Here is a 15,778-nt window from a genome sequence, read left to right on the forward strand (position 1 = left end):
ATGTTTCATTACTGCTACCATTACCACCTCAGCTCAAGCCACTGTAATTTCTCAGCTAGAATACAGTAATGGTATTCTACTAATTTCCCTTCCTCCCTTCTTGCCCCTTAAAATCAATTTTCCACTAAGCGGCCACAGTAATCCTCTAAAATAATAAATTAAGTAATGTCACTCTTCTCAAAAGACTTTACATTCTCAATACAAATTCCTCTTATTACCATTTTGGTCAAGCCCTACAGAACCTGTCACCATCTTCCTCACCTCTTTTCAATCACCATGCTCTAGCTCTACTATCCTTTCCCCTCTGCCTCTACGAGCTGTTCTTCTCTTCCTGGAAACATCATCCCATAAAATTCTTATACGATTCATAGTGGAATCCAACCTCCAAGATGTCCTCTAATGGTTATTACTTCCTGGTGTTCATGCCTCTATGTAGTCCCCTCCCACATTGAATCTGTGTGACCAAAATATGGAAGAAGTGATGGTAGATGACTCTCGAGCCTAGCATTGAAATGACTGCAGTTTCTACTCTGTTCTCTTGAATTGCACACTCCAGTGAAAACCAATCCCTGTACAAATACTCAGGCAGTCCTGTGTAGTGGTCGAGGTAAAGAGGAACCAAAGTGCCAGCCAGCCGTGGGAGTCAGCCCGTTTGGAAGTGTGTTTTCTACTTTGCATCAAGCTCCAAAGCAACCCTGCCCAAAATCTCTTGTCAGCTTCATGGGAGATCCCAAAACAAAGCTGCCCCACAAAACCACTATCAAATTACTGACCCACAGACATTGAGCAATAACAGATGGCTACTTTATTATTAAGTCACTCAATCTGCAGGTGATTTGCTTATATAGGGTTAGATACATTCACTTTCTCAGTTTGTTCAGCTGTCTGCTCAAAAGTTCTTTATTTTAAAAAGTAAATTCCCTAATTTTCTGTCTAAAGTAGTCATCCAAAACCCCTCATTCCATGAATCTCTGTCTATTCACAAATGTGTGGGAACTATGCTGAGCATTATGTTTAAAATAAACATATTTTTATTTTAATCCTTTCAACCACCCTGAGGGAGAGGGGAATTTTCCATACACAGTGGAGAAGTGTCAGGTTTAAGCAATTGCTGAAGGTCCACAACTAGTGAAAGGCAAAATCAAAACTCAAAGTGTCACTGATCCACATTTTGCTTTCAACTACTTTCAGATATTGAAAGATTAAATGATTTAAGATAATACAAACTCATGAAGGAATATATAAGATGCACAATTTACAAAAGAGACACATTTAAAACATTGTTAGTCTGTCCCAGTGGGTGGGAGGTGAGCAGTTGGGGAATATCCCTAAAAAATGAAGACTGTCCCAGAAGCACGGCATTGCAGGATATTCAACAGCAGACCATAAACTCAATGTCCCTGAATATCTTTAAAAGGATCATGCTGCTCCTATGAAAATGGGGGACTCCAACTCCATACCATTTGGGCTCCTTTCAGTGCTATGAATCCAAGCAAAGCAGTGATAATGAGGAATGGAGATCTTCAAACAGATACTTTGGCTCTATCTCCCTTAAGGAGCTTTCAAAAGTGTCCGTCCTTAGTCCTAATGTGCAGAGATTTAACGCCTGCATAAATCTGAGAGTTATTTCTCTACTAAACCTAAAGAATCCAAAGCCAAAGGAAATCAGTAATGTCTGTTGCTGAAGATCAAATAATACAGCCATGTATTAGCCTGTCTGTATTATATAGATAAACAATATTTAAGATCCCAAGACTTCTAAAATCTTTACATTGAAAGATGTAAAGAAATCACCTAGCTGAAACTCTTACCTAAACAATAATTCTTTCTACAATTTAGGCTCTTTTAGGGACAAATTTGTCCTCATATTGAGTGAGAGTGCCTTTAACTGCTTCATTAATTTCATGGCACACTCACAACTCTGAGTTGGTATATTACACTTTATGTCATGTGTCTGGAGAAACTAAACTTCCCATCCTGGACATACTGGATTTAGTATTCTGGACATCAAACCTGCTAACTGGACCAGGGACTGGCTCAATCAAAGGAAGCTATGTGAGGGATCAAACCTTCCCAAACTCTTGTCTTGTCCCTAGACTCTGTCCAATAAGGAAGCTTTGAATTTGATGGTGGAAAATCCACCCTTCATGAAGCAAATACTAAATATACATGGCAAAGTCAGCTCAATAGAGCTCAGGTATAACCTGAGCAACACTGGGCTGTTGCTTCAGTTCTCAGAACACCCCAGCATGGAGAAAACACTGAGACAAAAGTGACAGGGAGCATGCTGTATGGTGCCCTGCTCTGTGACTTCTCTGAGTACCCTTATCTTAAACATCAATGGTAAAAGGTAATCTGTGTGTCTCTGCGAAAAAATAGCACAACACTCTCATGCTGAGCTGGTCTTCTAGTGCTATACAGCCATTCAAGTTCTGCCGTCTAGAATTCCAACCATCACATGGCAGCCTTTCAAGTTTTCACTTACTCTTCTCTCATTCACAACATGATGCTCAATTCCATTAATTAGCCCCTACTGGAGAGTTACCTTACTATGAGCTAGGAAGTCCCCTTCCCTTCTAAAGCATCCTTGTCTGAACATCACCCTCCAGACATGGTGTCAGCAGGACACAGTTTATTAACATCTTGTTCTGTTCACTAAGTTCCATAAACATCTTCAGCAACCCCATCATCCTATCAGCTTGTATCAGGCTAGTGGTCAATAAAAATACCTAGTTTTTTCATGTAAATGAGTATCCAGTCTAGTATTAATATATTAACACAAATAGATTTTAAAAATCTAAATTCAGGACTGTAAGTATTTATACTACATTTATCATTTGTACTTCAATTCATATTGTGCCTGATATAAGATATTCCTCCTAGTTAAGGGTCAATTATAAACTCAAAATTGCTTTTTATCCAAATTATTGATAAACATACTGAACAGAATATGATTAAGGGATTAAAAATTCCCCTCAGTCCCTTTTCTAACTTGTTAGAGACATTGGGGTAAAGAAGCTCCAGTAATTATAAATCAATTCACACAGCTAAAATCCAATGTTCTTTTTTGTGTTTGCAATAAAAGCAGAGAAATGACTGATGTATAGGTATGTATTCTTACAAATAATATCCAGTGTTCATTTCTAGAAGTATACTGGAGCTTGGGTGGTCAAGTGGACAGAGTATTTAAACATTTTAATATATTTTAAACATTTCTATTCTGGTCACATAGGGTCATTCCCAGCTTTTAATTTGTTCTGATATGGCCATTAGAGATAGAGTGCCTTTCAGGGAAGAAATAAAGTAAGGGTGACCCCACAAGTGGTGAGATAACAAGGATAGAACTTCACATATTTCTTATATAAAACTTTTGCCACTAGAGAACCTGTGAGGAAAATAATATGCAAGTAAATAAGGCAAATGGAGAGAAAGTTAAGCCTAAGGGATAAAGTCATGGGAAATTAAATCTGTCCTTACTGTAGATACCAAATATCAGATTTAACAGTTTATCAGAGCCCCGTGAACACATGGCAAAGGTTCAAGCCTCCTTAAGTATCTTTTAAGGAATAAAATAAATATTTATATTATATCTATTCCTGGTAAGATATATCTAAAAATAGTACATTGAAATGTTCATTTAAAAAATACACTAGGATGGGAAACAGCCATCACTTGATTTAAGTAATTTAGGTAGACAAAATTCAATTTAATAAAATTCCCCCAGAAAATACAGACAAACCCACATTTTCTATTGGCTTAAACCATTTTGTACCCAAACTCCCTAAGAGAGAAATAATTTAATTTGAAAAGATCAGCTATATTGATTGATCCAGGAGACTCTTGGTACTTTCCAGAACAATGAGGCTGATGAAAAGAAGTATCATTTTGATATGAATTAGGGAACAAATAGATTTATAGAGTAAGTCTCAGGCTTCGTATACTTCATTTTTCAAAATATGACCTCCAGTATAATCAGAAATCAAAAGTAAAGCTTTTGAGGAATCCATTGGTGTGTGGTCAGCTCATTCAATTCCGAGATCCACAATTTTTAATATCAGTATTGACATGAGTGATTGCAAGGCCTCAGGACAGCAACTACTTTTCCAGAAAATAAGACATCATAACAAATGTGGGTCTATTATATAGAATTAGTGTGCTGTTGGGGAAGGAGCATGGAATTTGAATTGATAAAGAATTCAGAGTAAGAAAATTTGAGTTCTTATCCAGTTCTGACATTTATTTATTTCTAAATAATGATAAAACGTAACACACAGTGTCACTGCCAAAGTCAACTAAAATAATGCATATCAAAGGGTATATATATATACACACACACAGTGTACAAGCATTAAACGTTCCTCTCAGTAGATAGTAAACTGAAAGCTAGAGCTAATCTTATCTTTCTAGCACAATCTCAAACTCACAGAAGGTTTTGATAAATGTTTAGTAAAGAAATGAATGACCACTCACATATCACACACTAAGAAAAGACTGTCTTGATCACACACACAGTTGTACAAGGTAAGTTATACAATATTCAAATATATATATAAAAATATTAAAAAAAGCTTATGCTAAAATATAAATCAATTAGATACACATTTATACATATATTCTTTCTATATATAAAATATACATATACATATATGTATATGATTTAATAGTTCAAATACATTGTATAAAAAGAAAATGTAAGAGAACTGGATTTTTTTTAATAGCACCTATCACAATCAAAGCACCTAGGATTCAGTGCAGTAAATAACAAATTCCTACTTGAGGGGGACAATCTGAGTGAGAGTGTTCACTACACCATACTGCTTTTATGGCCAAATATTTGTTTCATATGATTACTCTTCAGCAAACCTTCCGGAATGCAGTTCAAATTTTATCTGCCATTATAAAACTCATCCAATCAGATTAACAGTTGGGGTCGGGGGGTATTTTACAAATGAAAACTCTATGAACACAATTGAACGAAGGTGAATTACCTGGGTCTGTAGAGGCAATAGCATAGGTATTTTGTTCTTACTCTTTTGGCCTGAATGAATATTCTCATCCAAGGATCAAAATATAGAACAGATGTATAGGCTCTGAATGACCATCTCTCTGGAAAACTAGGAAAGAAAATAATTGAATATAATAATGACATTATGTGAGAAGAAAAAATTAAGACTACCAAGTCATAATGATTACTACTAGCAACTCCAGAAAGTTTTTTCCTAAACCTAATGACATGACAAATACCAGCAAATCTTATAACACTCACAGACCCCTAAATACAAGGGCTTACCTGAATAACCTACACTTAGATTAGAACTGCCCACAATGCAGGAGACCTGGGTTGGGATGAGCCCCTGGAGGAGGATGTGGCAACCCACTTCAGCATTCTTGCATGGAGAATACCCACAGACAGAGAAGCCTAGCAGGCTAAAGTCCATGGGGCTGCAAAAAGTCAGACACAACTGAGCGACTTCACTTTGACTTTTCACTTTCATGCACTGGAGAAGGAAATGGCAACCCACTCCGGTGTTCTTGCCTGGAGAATCCCAGGGACAAGGGAGCCTGGTGGGCTTCCGTCTATGGGGTCGCACAGATTTGGACACAACTGAAGCGACTCAGCAGCAGCAGCAGACTTACACCAGTGGAGAAAGAAATGGCAACCTACTCCAGGACTCCTGCCTGGAGAATTCCTTGAACAGAGGAGCCTGGTGGGCTACAGTTCATGGGGTCGCAGTCAGACATGACTGAGCAACCGACACACACACACCCCCAGACTTATATCAGCAATAGAAAAGATACTTTTCATTAAAACTATCAGCCCAGAAGGACAAAATCACATCAAATAAACAAAATAATTCCCTTGCTTAAGCATAACAAAAAGAATCTAGGTCCACATGAATGAAATGCATTTCCATGAAGTTACTGTGCAGAGAGAAATACAATAAAATGTTTAATTTACCTTGAAAATTATGAACAAGAAACATAAAACTTCATTCTATAACTGAAATAAGTGTTAACATAAGGATTAAAATAAATATTAATGGCCAGTTGAAGGGAGGAATCCAACAATGGAATTGAAAAATAAAAAGAGAAAAGTAAAGGATGGAAAGGCAATGAAACTGAAGCAGAACAACATAAACAGCCTACGAGGAAAACTGCTTTTGTAAAACCGCATGGTGTTGAGAAGTCTTTGTGTTGCCTTATACCAACAACTCCAGGAACCTTCAATATTAAAGTATATTTACAAACTGTAAATCCTCTCCAAATAGACAAGAAATAAAGATCAAAAAAGGCCTAGCCATGCTGAAGAAGTAGCACTCTTCATCTACTAAGTCCAAGAAAAGACTGCTATGAAGGCTATAAGGCACAAACAGAAAGCAGGGAGTAGTAAACCTATCATTTTTACAACCCCACCTCAGTCCAGAGGGAGGCAAGCTGATGGAAAAGAAATATAAAGCCTGTCTGGGTGGAGGTGTTGCTGCTTAATGGGTCACAACGTTGGCAGTTACTCAGTGAGAAAGAACAGAACGCTAAGGAATTTATAAAAATGATGACAAAGCCCATAGGCTTGCAGTCTAAGGATTTTCTGGTTGGTTGTAAGTTCCTCCAGGAAGGATCTGAAGCTCATTATAAATCCATTAATTGTTTAAAAATAAATTCTTTTAAAGTAAGCCTTCAGTAGAATTTCCCAATATTAATTATATAAAAGTATCTAGTTATGGCTGTTGTTTAGTCACTAAGTTGTGTCTGACTCTTTGCAACCACATGGACTGTAGCCTGCCAGGCTCCTCTGACCATGGTATGCTCCAGGCAAGAATACTGGAGTGGACTGCCATTTCCTTCTCCAGGGGATCTTCCTGACCCAGGGATCGAATGTGGGTCTCCTGCATTGCAGGCAGATTCTTTACCCTCTGAACCACCAGGGAAACCCAAGGTTAATCGCAGTGGTCTTTAAATGGCAAATATGAGTGTGGCTTTAACGTGACAAGAAAGGCTGTGTGCATGAAGATATAGCACTGCAATAATGAAGTTGATTATTATTATACTAGAAGCTGTACAAGCAAGTTAAGACCTCACCTATAAAGAAAAAAAAAAGTCACCCTAGGACACTATAAAAATTCTGAGTACTTCTCCCATTATTCAAATTCTTTCTGGATCTCCTAATTTGAAATTGCCCTTACAGCTAGAAGTGTTCTTTGAACTTTCCTCAAAGCTAACACTTCTCTGTCATTTGAAGGTAAAAGTCAAAAGTAATTCAGAGCCAAGTTTGAGAATTTGAGAAATATGGTAAGAGATCAAACTGAGTTATACAAGTTTTGATTAAAAAAACATCACACAAATATAAAATAAGGACACAAATCCTTCTACCTCTTAATAGGTCATTTTCTACTCATTCAATACATATTCAATGAACATTCACAGCACGTGTGTAAGGGATCCTCAAGCCCTTCCTCTGTGAGGAGGGGAATGCACTAGAAAGTCTCATGGGACTTAGCATATAGCTGTACTCAAGGCTAAGATTTATCATGGAGATGTATAAGGATATACAGGAACTCTTACATAAAAGATAACGGTGTCTGGAAGGATCTTTGCCTGGCTTTCTCACGTTCTCTGCCTCTCATGAAAGGTCACACAGACAATATTCTTCCGCAGCTATGAATATGTAGCAACATGTGTGTGATGCTTCTGCCTAGGGAAGCCCGTTAAGAGAGTGAGTGCTCAAGGTTTTTTTGTCTTTGTTTGTTGTTTCTGACTTTGTTTTTTCCCTGGGGCTGGTCATATAAGCACCCTCTGCCTATCATGTATTAAAATTCCAGAGTCCCAGAAATAATGTAGATCTTCAGCATAAATCAGGTTATTTACCCAGTCTGCACACAGTGGGCCACCTTTATCTGTTAGAGAAAGTTCTGTATCAGTGATGGGGGACTGTTTACCAGCTAAGTTCCCAGAAGCCAGCCAAGGGTCAATCTTGTAAACAAACCTTTTAATATTAACATCTCATTTACTTGTGACTAACAGAATGGCAATAATACTTATGCTATTATGATGTTTCAGTGATAGAAAAAGAAGGCTAAGTAGGAAATCTGCATATGAAATAGGCCAATCAATGTCATTTTCAAATGCTTTTATATGATTCTTAAGGTCCTTCATGACCCTGACACCACTTAATTTTCCAGTCTGATCTCCTGCCAGCTTCAGTCTAGCCATTCAGGACTACCGACTTCTCCAGATATGGGATCAAGCTTTATAATCCTCAAGCCTTGGCACATTTCAATTCATTGGCCATTTTCAGTTACCTCCTCTTCATGCTTCAGGAGATCTCATTTGCTGTCAAAGCCTTCCCTCACTCCCCAAGGTTGGGTGAATCACTCTCTTCCAGTGCTTCCCTCCTTCTGTGCCTTGTTTTCATAGCACCTGGGCTTCCCAGTGACTCAGAAGTAAAGAATCTGCCTGCAATGCAGAAGACCTGGGTCCGATCCTTGGCTGGAGAAGATCCCCTGGGAGGAGGGCATGGCAACCCACTGGAGTGGAGAACTCCATGGACAGAGGAGCCTGGCGGGCTGCAGTCCATAGGGTCACACAGAGTCAGACACGACTGAAGTTACTCAGCATGCATGCACACCACTTAGTCTTATCACTGCCTGTTTACCGATTGTATCCCCATCAGGCTGTACCCTCTATGAGGCTATCATCCTCATCAATAAATATTTGTCAAATAAGTGAAAATTATTCAGGACTTCCTTGGTTTAATTTAGAATGAACAACAGAGGAGTCTCTGTTGTTTTTCAGTTGCTAAGCTGGATCTGACATTTTGCAGTCTCACAGATTGCAGCACACCAGGTTCCTCTGTCCTCCACTATCTACCAGAGTTTGCTCAAATTCATGTCCATTGAGTTGGTGATGTTATCTACCCATTTCACCCTCAGCTGTCCCCTTCTCCTTTTTCCTTCAATCTTTTCCAGCATCAGGATCTTTTTCAATGAGTCAGCTTTTTGCATGTGGTGGCCAAAGTACTGGAGCTTCAGCTTCAGCATCAGTCCTTCCAGTGAATATTCAGGATTGATTTCCTTTAGGATTAACTGGTTTGACCTGATCTCCTTGCAGGCCAAGAGACTCTCAAGAGTCTTCTCCAACACCACAATTCAAAAGTATCAACTCTTTGGGTTGTTGGAAAAGGGTGTTTGCTATGACCAGCATGTTCTCTTGCCAAAACTCGGTTAGCCTTTGCCTTGCTTCATTTTGTACTGCAGGGCCTAAACTTGTCTTTTACTCCATATATCCCTTGACTTCCAACTTTTGTATTCCAATCCTCTTTGATGAAAAGGACAACATTTTCTGGTCTTAGTTCTAGAAGGTCTTGTAGGTCTTCATAGCACCGTTCAGCTTCTTAGGCATCAGTGATTGGGGCGTGGACTTGGATTACTATGATATTAAATGGTTTGCTTTGGAAATGAACTGAGATCATTCTATTGTTTTTGAGGCTGCACCCAAGTACTGCATTTCAGACTCTTTTGTTGACTATGAGGGCTACTCCATTTCTTCTAAGGGATTCTTGCCCACAGTAGTAGATATAATGGTCATCTGAATTAAATTCGCCTGTTCCCACCCATTTTAATTCACTGATTCCTAATATACCAATGTTCAATCTTGCCATCTCCTGCTTGGCCACTTCCAATTTACCTGGATTCATGGAACCAACGTTCCAGGTTCCTATGCAATATTGTTCCTTACAGCATTGGACTTTACTTTCACCACCAGACATATCCACAACTGAGCATCATTTCTGCTGTGGCCCAGCTGCTTCATTCTTACTGGAGGATTAATAATCACCCTCCAGTCTTCCCCAGTAGTATACTGGATACCTCCCATCCTGGGGGGGCTCATCTTCCAGCATCATATCTTTTTACCTCTTCATACTGTCCATGGGGTTCTCCAGGCAAGAATATTGGAGTGGGTATCTTTCCACAGTTCAGAAAATGACTCTAAAATCCAGGTACTGGTCTAAATTAGATCCCTTCTGGAATATCTCAGAGGTGCCATATTTATACTCATGAAAACATTGTATGTTATAACCAAGACACTTTTCTAAATTTACTACCAAAGTCCCTAAAAAAATCTACGAAACTTTTTTGAAGTTGAAACTAACAAAGCCTAAATTATCTTGAATATACAGAAGTGCAAAAAGATTTTTAACTAGTTTAAGTTCTGAACTATAAAGGGGATAACCAAATTTAACCTTAAGGTAGATTATACCTAAGATAAATGTCAACTCAAAGAGGTAATTTAAAAGGAAAGTTATAAGCTTTGCAAAGTAATGCAAGTGCTTCTACCATAACCATAGTACAGTAAGAAGCACATTATAACAATTTGAAGCTGTAACTTCTGATGTGTTCCCAGGCAGCTCAGTTAAGACATAAACCGGAGACATTACAGAATGCTGTCCAATGATCGTCAATTTAGAAATACACTGACAATATGGCACCTAATTTCAAAACATTACTTAGTACAAAATTTCAACTCTGTGACCCTGTATTATATCATTGCTTTCAGAACTGCTTTGTTGGATGGGTTCCTCTAGTTGCCTGAGATCTGGAACTGTGATGGATTCCAGGGGTACGAAAGGCCCTTTTGATGGCAGTCAATTCCATGACATGCCTTTTTTTGTCATGAATCTGTGACAAGAGTCCATGCTTTCTTCCATTTTATCATAAGGGTTGAATATGTTAAGAAGATAAGAAGTAACTGAAAGCAACATGGGTACAAGGAAATCACATGCACAACAGACCAGAGGAAATAGTCATACAATCCTAGGCCCCACAAAAAGGGAAAAATGCTACAGGAGCGATTAAGCCTTCACAATTTGAAAACGTGATTCACAAAGACACATATACCCCAATGTTCACTGCAGCACTATTTACAATAGCAAGGACATGGAAGCAACCTAAATGCCCAGCTACAAATGAACGGATTAAGAAGATGTGTTACACTTATATACAATGCAATATTACTCAGCCATGAAAAGGAACAAATTTGAATCAGTTCTAGTGAGGTGGCAGAACCTAGAGTCTGTCATACAGAGTAAAGTCAGTCAGAAAGAGAAAAACAAATATCATATACTTATGCATATATATGGAATCTAGAAAAATGGTATTGATAAACCTATTTGTGAGGCAAAAATAGAGACACAGACGATGAGACAGACTTGTGGACACAGGGCGGAAAGGAGCGGGTGGGACGAATTGAGAGAGTAACACTGACGTATATACACTACCGTATGTGGGAAGGTGCTGTATAGCACAGGAAGCTCAACTTGGTGCTCTGGGATGACTTAGCAGGGTGGGATTGGTGGGGGGGTGGGAGGCAGGCTCAAGAGGGAGAAGATACACATATACATATAGCTGCTTCCCTTGTGGCTCAGCTGGTAACGAATCCATCTGCAATGCAGGAGACCTGAATTCAATCCCTGGGTTGGGAAGAACCCCTGGAGAAGAAAAAGGCTACCCACTCCAGTATTCTGGCCTGGAAAATTCCATGGACTGGTATAGTCCTTGGGGTTGCAAAGAGTTGGACTCGACTGAGCAACTTTCATTCCATAACTGATTCACGTTGTTGTATAGCAGAAACTAATACAACACTGTAAAGCAGTTGTATTTCAATTAAAAAAAAAAGAATATTTTACATAAAACTCCATATCAACAAATTTGAAAATCTAAACAAAATGAGTATTTTTAATAAGAAATTAGAAATGATAAATTTGCCCTAAGAATTTTAAATTTTGAATAGATTAACAGTTATAACCCAATTGCAAAGTAACAAAAGTAACAAAAGTAGTAATAGGACCACAAAATTTTCAGGGAATTTCTATACAACCTATAGGTAAACAAAAGATTCATTTTATATAAACTGTTTTAAACTAACAAAAGAGGTGAAAAACTTTCCAGCTCATTCTACTATAGACTATACACCAATAGTAAGATAAGGATAATAAAAGCATAATTATAGGCAGTCTTATATGTAAACATAGAGACAAAGAAACATTACATAAAATACTAGCAAAATTAACACAGTGAATAATACATCATTAACTAGTTGGGTTTATTTGAACAAAGCAAGGATGGTTCAACATTATAAACTCTAATATAATAATACATTGCTTTAACAGATTAAAGGAGAAAAACAAATCTAAATCACTTCAACAGATATCAGAAAGTACTGACTAAAATTTAATACCCATTTTCTGATGTAAAAAATAAAAGGAACTCAGTAAACTAGAAATAACTGCCTTCCTGAAACTGAAAAGGCATTGATTCAAAGGAATAATAACTAGAATAATCATCACACCTACTAGTCAAATGTAAAAAAAACTCTATTAAGACAAAAACAAGACAAAAAGCATGTCTGCTATTACCACTTCTATTTAACTAGCTAATTAGTTAAAACAAGGAATAAAGAAATAAGTTGATGGTTGGAAGGCATCACTGACTCAATGGACATGAGTTTGAACAAACTCAGGGAGATAGTGAACGTCAGGGAAACCTGGAATTCTGCAGTTCATGGGGTTGCAAAGAGACACGACTTAGTGAATGAACAAAAACAGAAATGAAGACATAAAACCATCATTGTTTAAAAATAAAAACTACATATAAAATTTAACTGAAAACTATTAGAATAAAATAGTTCAGTAAATGGTGGGATACAAAATCAACAGGCAAAAAGTCAATGCTTAGCCATCAGTAAACTAACAAATAAATAATTTGAAAAAGCAATGAAGAAAAAAATAAGTCTTATCTGAATGCTAATAAGAGTCAGAAAATGCCCAAGAATAAACCTAACAAGAAATACACAAGACCTAAGTGAAGAAATAATAATAGCTAACAATTACTGGGTATGTACAATGTGCCAAAGAAAAATTTAAGCACTTTTTACATCATATATCATTTAATTTTCACAACAACCCTGTGATATAATACCATTACTATCATTACCATTTACAAATGACTAAATTGAGGCTCTGTGAGGTTAACTACCTTCCCCATAAAAACAGCGGGTAGAACTATAAATTGAACTCAGTCTAACTGCCAAGCTCTGTTCTTAATTAGTATGATATACTATGCTGTTGTAAAACTCCACTCAACTATATAAAAGTAGACAGGAATAAGGACCAAAACATAAATATGCTAGTTCTCCCCCAATTAATCCATAAATTCAATGGACTACCAGTAAAAAACCCAAGAATTTGGATGCTTGGGGTTGGTGCACTGGGACGACCCAGAGGGAGGGTATGGGGAGGGAGGAGGGAAGAGGGTTCAGGATGGGGAACACATGTATACCTGTGGTGGATTCATTTCAATATTTCGCAAAACTAATACAATATTGTAAAGTTTAAAAATAAAATAAAATTTAAAAAAATAAAATAAAACTTGAAAAGCTTATTTTAAATAGTCATATAAAAAAGAACATCTACAAGTATAGGCAATTTTTAAAAAGTTTAAGGGTAGTCTTACCAAATAACAGAATGCATTATAAGGGCTACAACAATTAAGAAATTCTAATGGAGCAGGAATAAAAAATTCTATCAGTGAAAAGGGACAGACTGTCTAGAAATAGATCCATGAATGGTGGCAATCTAGTTTATATTAACAATACACTTCAAATAAGTAAAAAAGGCTGGATTATTTTTTAAATTCTATATCCTTTAGGAAAGCACGAAATTAATCTATCCTTCCCCATGCATATAAACTTCAAAAATAAATCCCAGATGGATTAAAAGGCTATATGGAAATAAATTACAAATATTAAAAGAAATGGTAAGAAAACATATATGGCTAAGGATGGACTTTCTGAGTTCAGAATGCAAAAGAAGCAGAGAAAAGAAAGTATTAATATTAACAGATTTGACCTCAAAAAATAAAAAATGTCTGTAAGACAAAGGAAAATACTAACAATGTTAAAAGTCAAGGGGGGAGCTTCCCTGGTGGCTCAGAAGTAAAGAATCTGCTTGCAAATGCAGGAGACACAGGTTCGATACCTGGTCCAGGAAGATACAGGATGCCATGGAGCAACTAAACCCTCACACCACAGTTACTGAGCCTATGCTTTAGAGCCTAGGAGCCACAATTACTGAGCCCAGGTTCTGCAACTATTGAAGACCCCATGACCTGGAGGCAGTGCTAGCCACCACATGGGAAAACCATGCACTGCAACTAGAGAGTAGCCCCCGCTCAAGGCAACTGGAGAAAGCCCGCACGCAGCAAGGAAATCCCAGCACAGTCAAGAATAAAAAAAGAAATACATTTTTAAAGAAAGTCAAGTGGGGAAAAAGGAAAGGAGGTGTGTGTTTATAAAAAGCCAAAGCAAGCGTCCTTGTGCTGATGAACTGGTGAATTTGCATCAAAGTTTGTTCATTATATTAATGTTGATATCCTCGATATGATATTACACTATAGTTTTGCAAAATGCCACCACTGAGAAAGGGTACACAGCCTCGCTGTATTGCTTCTTATTACTGCATGTGAGTCTATAATTATCTCAATAAATGTTTCAATTTAAAAAAGGCCAAGTGTCAGTCTGTGTGTGTTCAGTCAACTCAGTAGTGTCTGACTCCTTGCAACCTCAAGGACTGTAGCCCACCAGGTTCTCTGTCCATGTGATTCTCCAGGCAAGAATACTTGAGTGGGTTGCCATTTCCTCCTTTGGGGGATCTTCCTGACTTAGGGATTGAACCCTGCCTCTTGCTTCTCTTGCACTGGTAGGCAGATTCTTTATCACTGTACCACCTGGGAAGAGTGTCAGACTAGAGGAAAATGTTTTCTTCATATTTAATACCCAAAGCATTAATAGCTATATTACATTAAATATTCCTAAAAATCAACAAGAAAAACTATATAAAAGAAATATAAGCAAAACACACAAGCAAATTATGGAATTAAGTGTCCAAAAACATGAAAATATACTCAATTTTTTCAATAATTAGGAGGAAACTGGAGTGCAAAGAAATATTTAATCTACCTGCTAAATTTTTTTAAGTAACAAAAATTCATTATCTCACAGTTCTAGGAGCTAGAACTGTGAGACAAAGATGTCAGCACAGTTGGTTTTTCTGTGTGAGCTGTGAAGAAAAATCTGTTTCATGAGTTTTGCCTAGGCTCTAAGAATTTGCTACTTGGCAACATTTTTAAAGATAGATTACATCAAATCATGGTGAGAATCAGGGCACTGAGAAAATTCAGACCATTGGTTAGGTGTATAGAAATGTAAGTATTTTCACACAGCACTTTAGCACTATTTACATGGAAAATTACTACCACTTAATCCAGCAATAATTTTTCTAAGAATGCCAAAGAAGTATTTGTACATGTGCCCTAAAATAAAACAATCAGCATTGTTGAAAGAGTGAAAAAATGAAGTTTAATCAATAGGGGAGCATTGATATATAACATCACATTATACATTATACTGTAGTGTATAGTAACTGAATATTATACAAAACTGTTATATACCAATATACAGTAACTGATCACTATACAGCCATTTCAAAAATAAGGTACAGCACTTTTAAAAGTCATCTTTTAGAATGCAGTGCAGCATTATCTTCTAAAGGGAACCAGGGTCTCTTGGAGAAAGGACTGCAGTGCTATATCAGGGAAAAAAGGAAAGTAATATGAGCCCAGAACATCTTGTGGTTCCAGCAAGTACAAAAGTGTTTTAAAATGATGATGACATGAAAAGAACATAAGATTCAGCTTGAACAGGCTCCCACTAGCCAAAGCCAAATTTA

The 15,778-nt window shown here is 37.3% G+C and overlaps 1 protein-coding gene across 6 annotated transcripts in view; it reads right to left on the reverse strand.

Annotated features, from left to right (window-relative positions):
- The window catches only part of MORC1 (MORC family CW-type zinc finger 1), a 171,297-nt gene that overhangs the window by 116,766 nt on the left and 38,753 nt on the right, over nt 1–15,778 (reverse strand). For all 6 annotated transcript variants that reach the window (XM_025283715.3, XM_044941636.2, XM_044941629.2 and 3 more), the window contains one exon: nt 4,989–5,114. In XM_025283715.3, coding sequence (XP_025139500.2) covers nt 4,989–5,114 — 126 coding nt within the window. The remainder of the gene's footprint in view (nt 1–4,988; nt 5,115–15,778) is intronic.

Source organism: Bubalus bubalis, chromosome 1 (genome assembly GCF_019923935.1).
Source record: "Bubalus bubalis isolate 160015118507 breed Murrah chromosome 1, NDDB_SH_1, whole genome shotgun sequence".
NCBI lineage: Eukaryota > Metazoa > Chordata > Mammalia > Artiodactyla > Bovidae > Bubalus > Bubalus bubalis.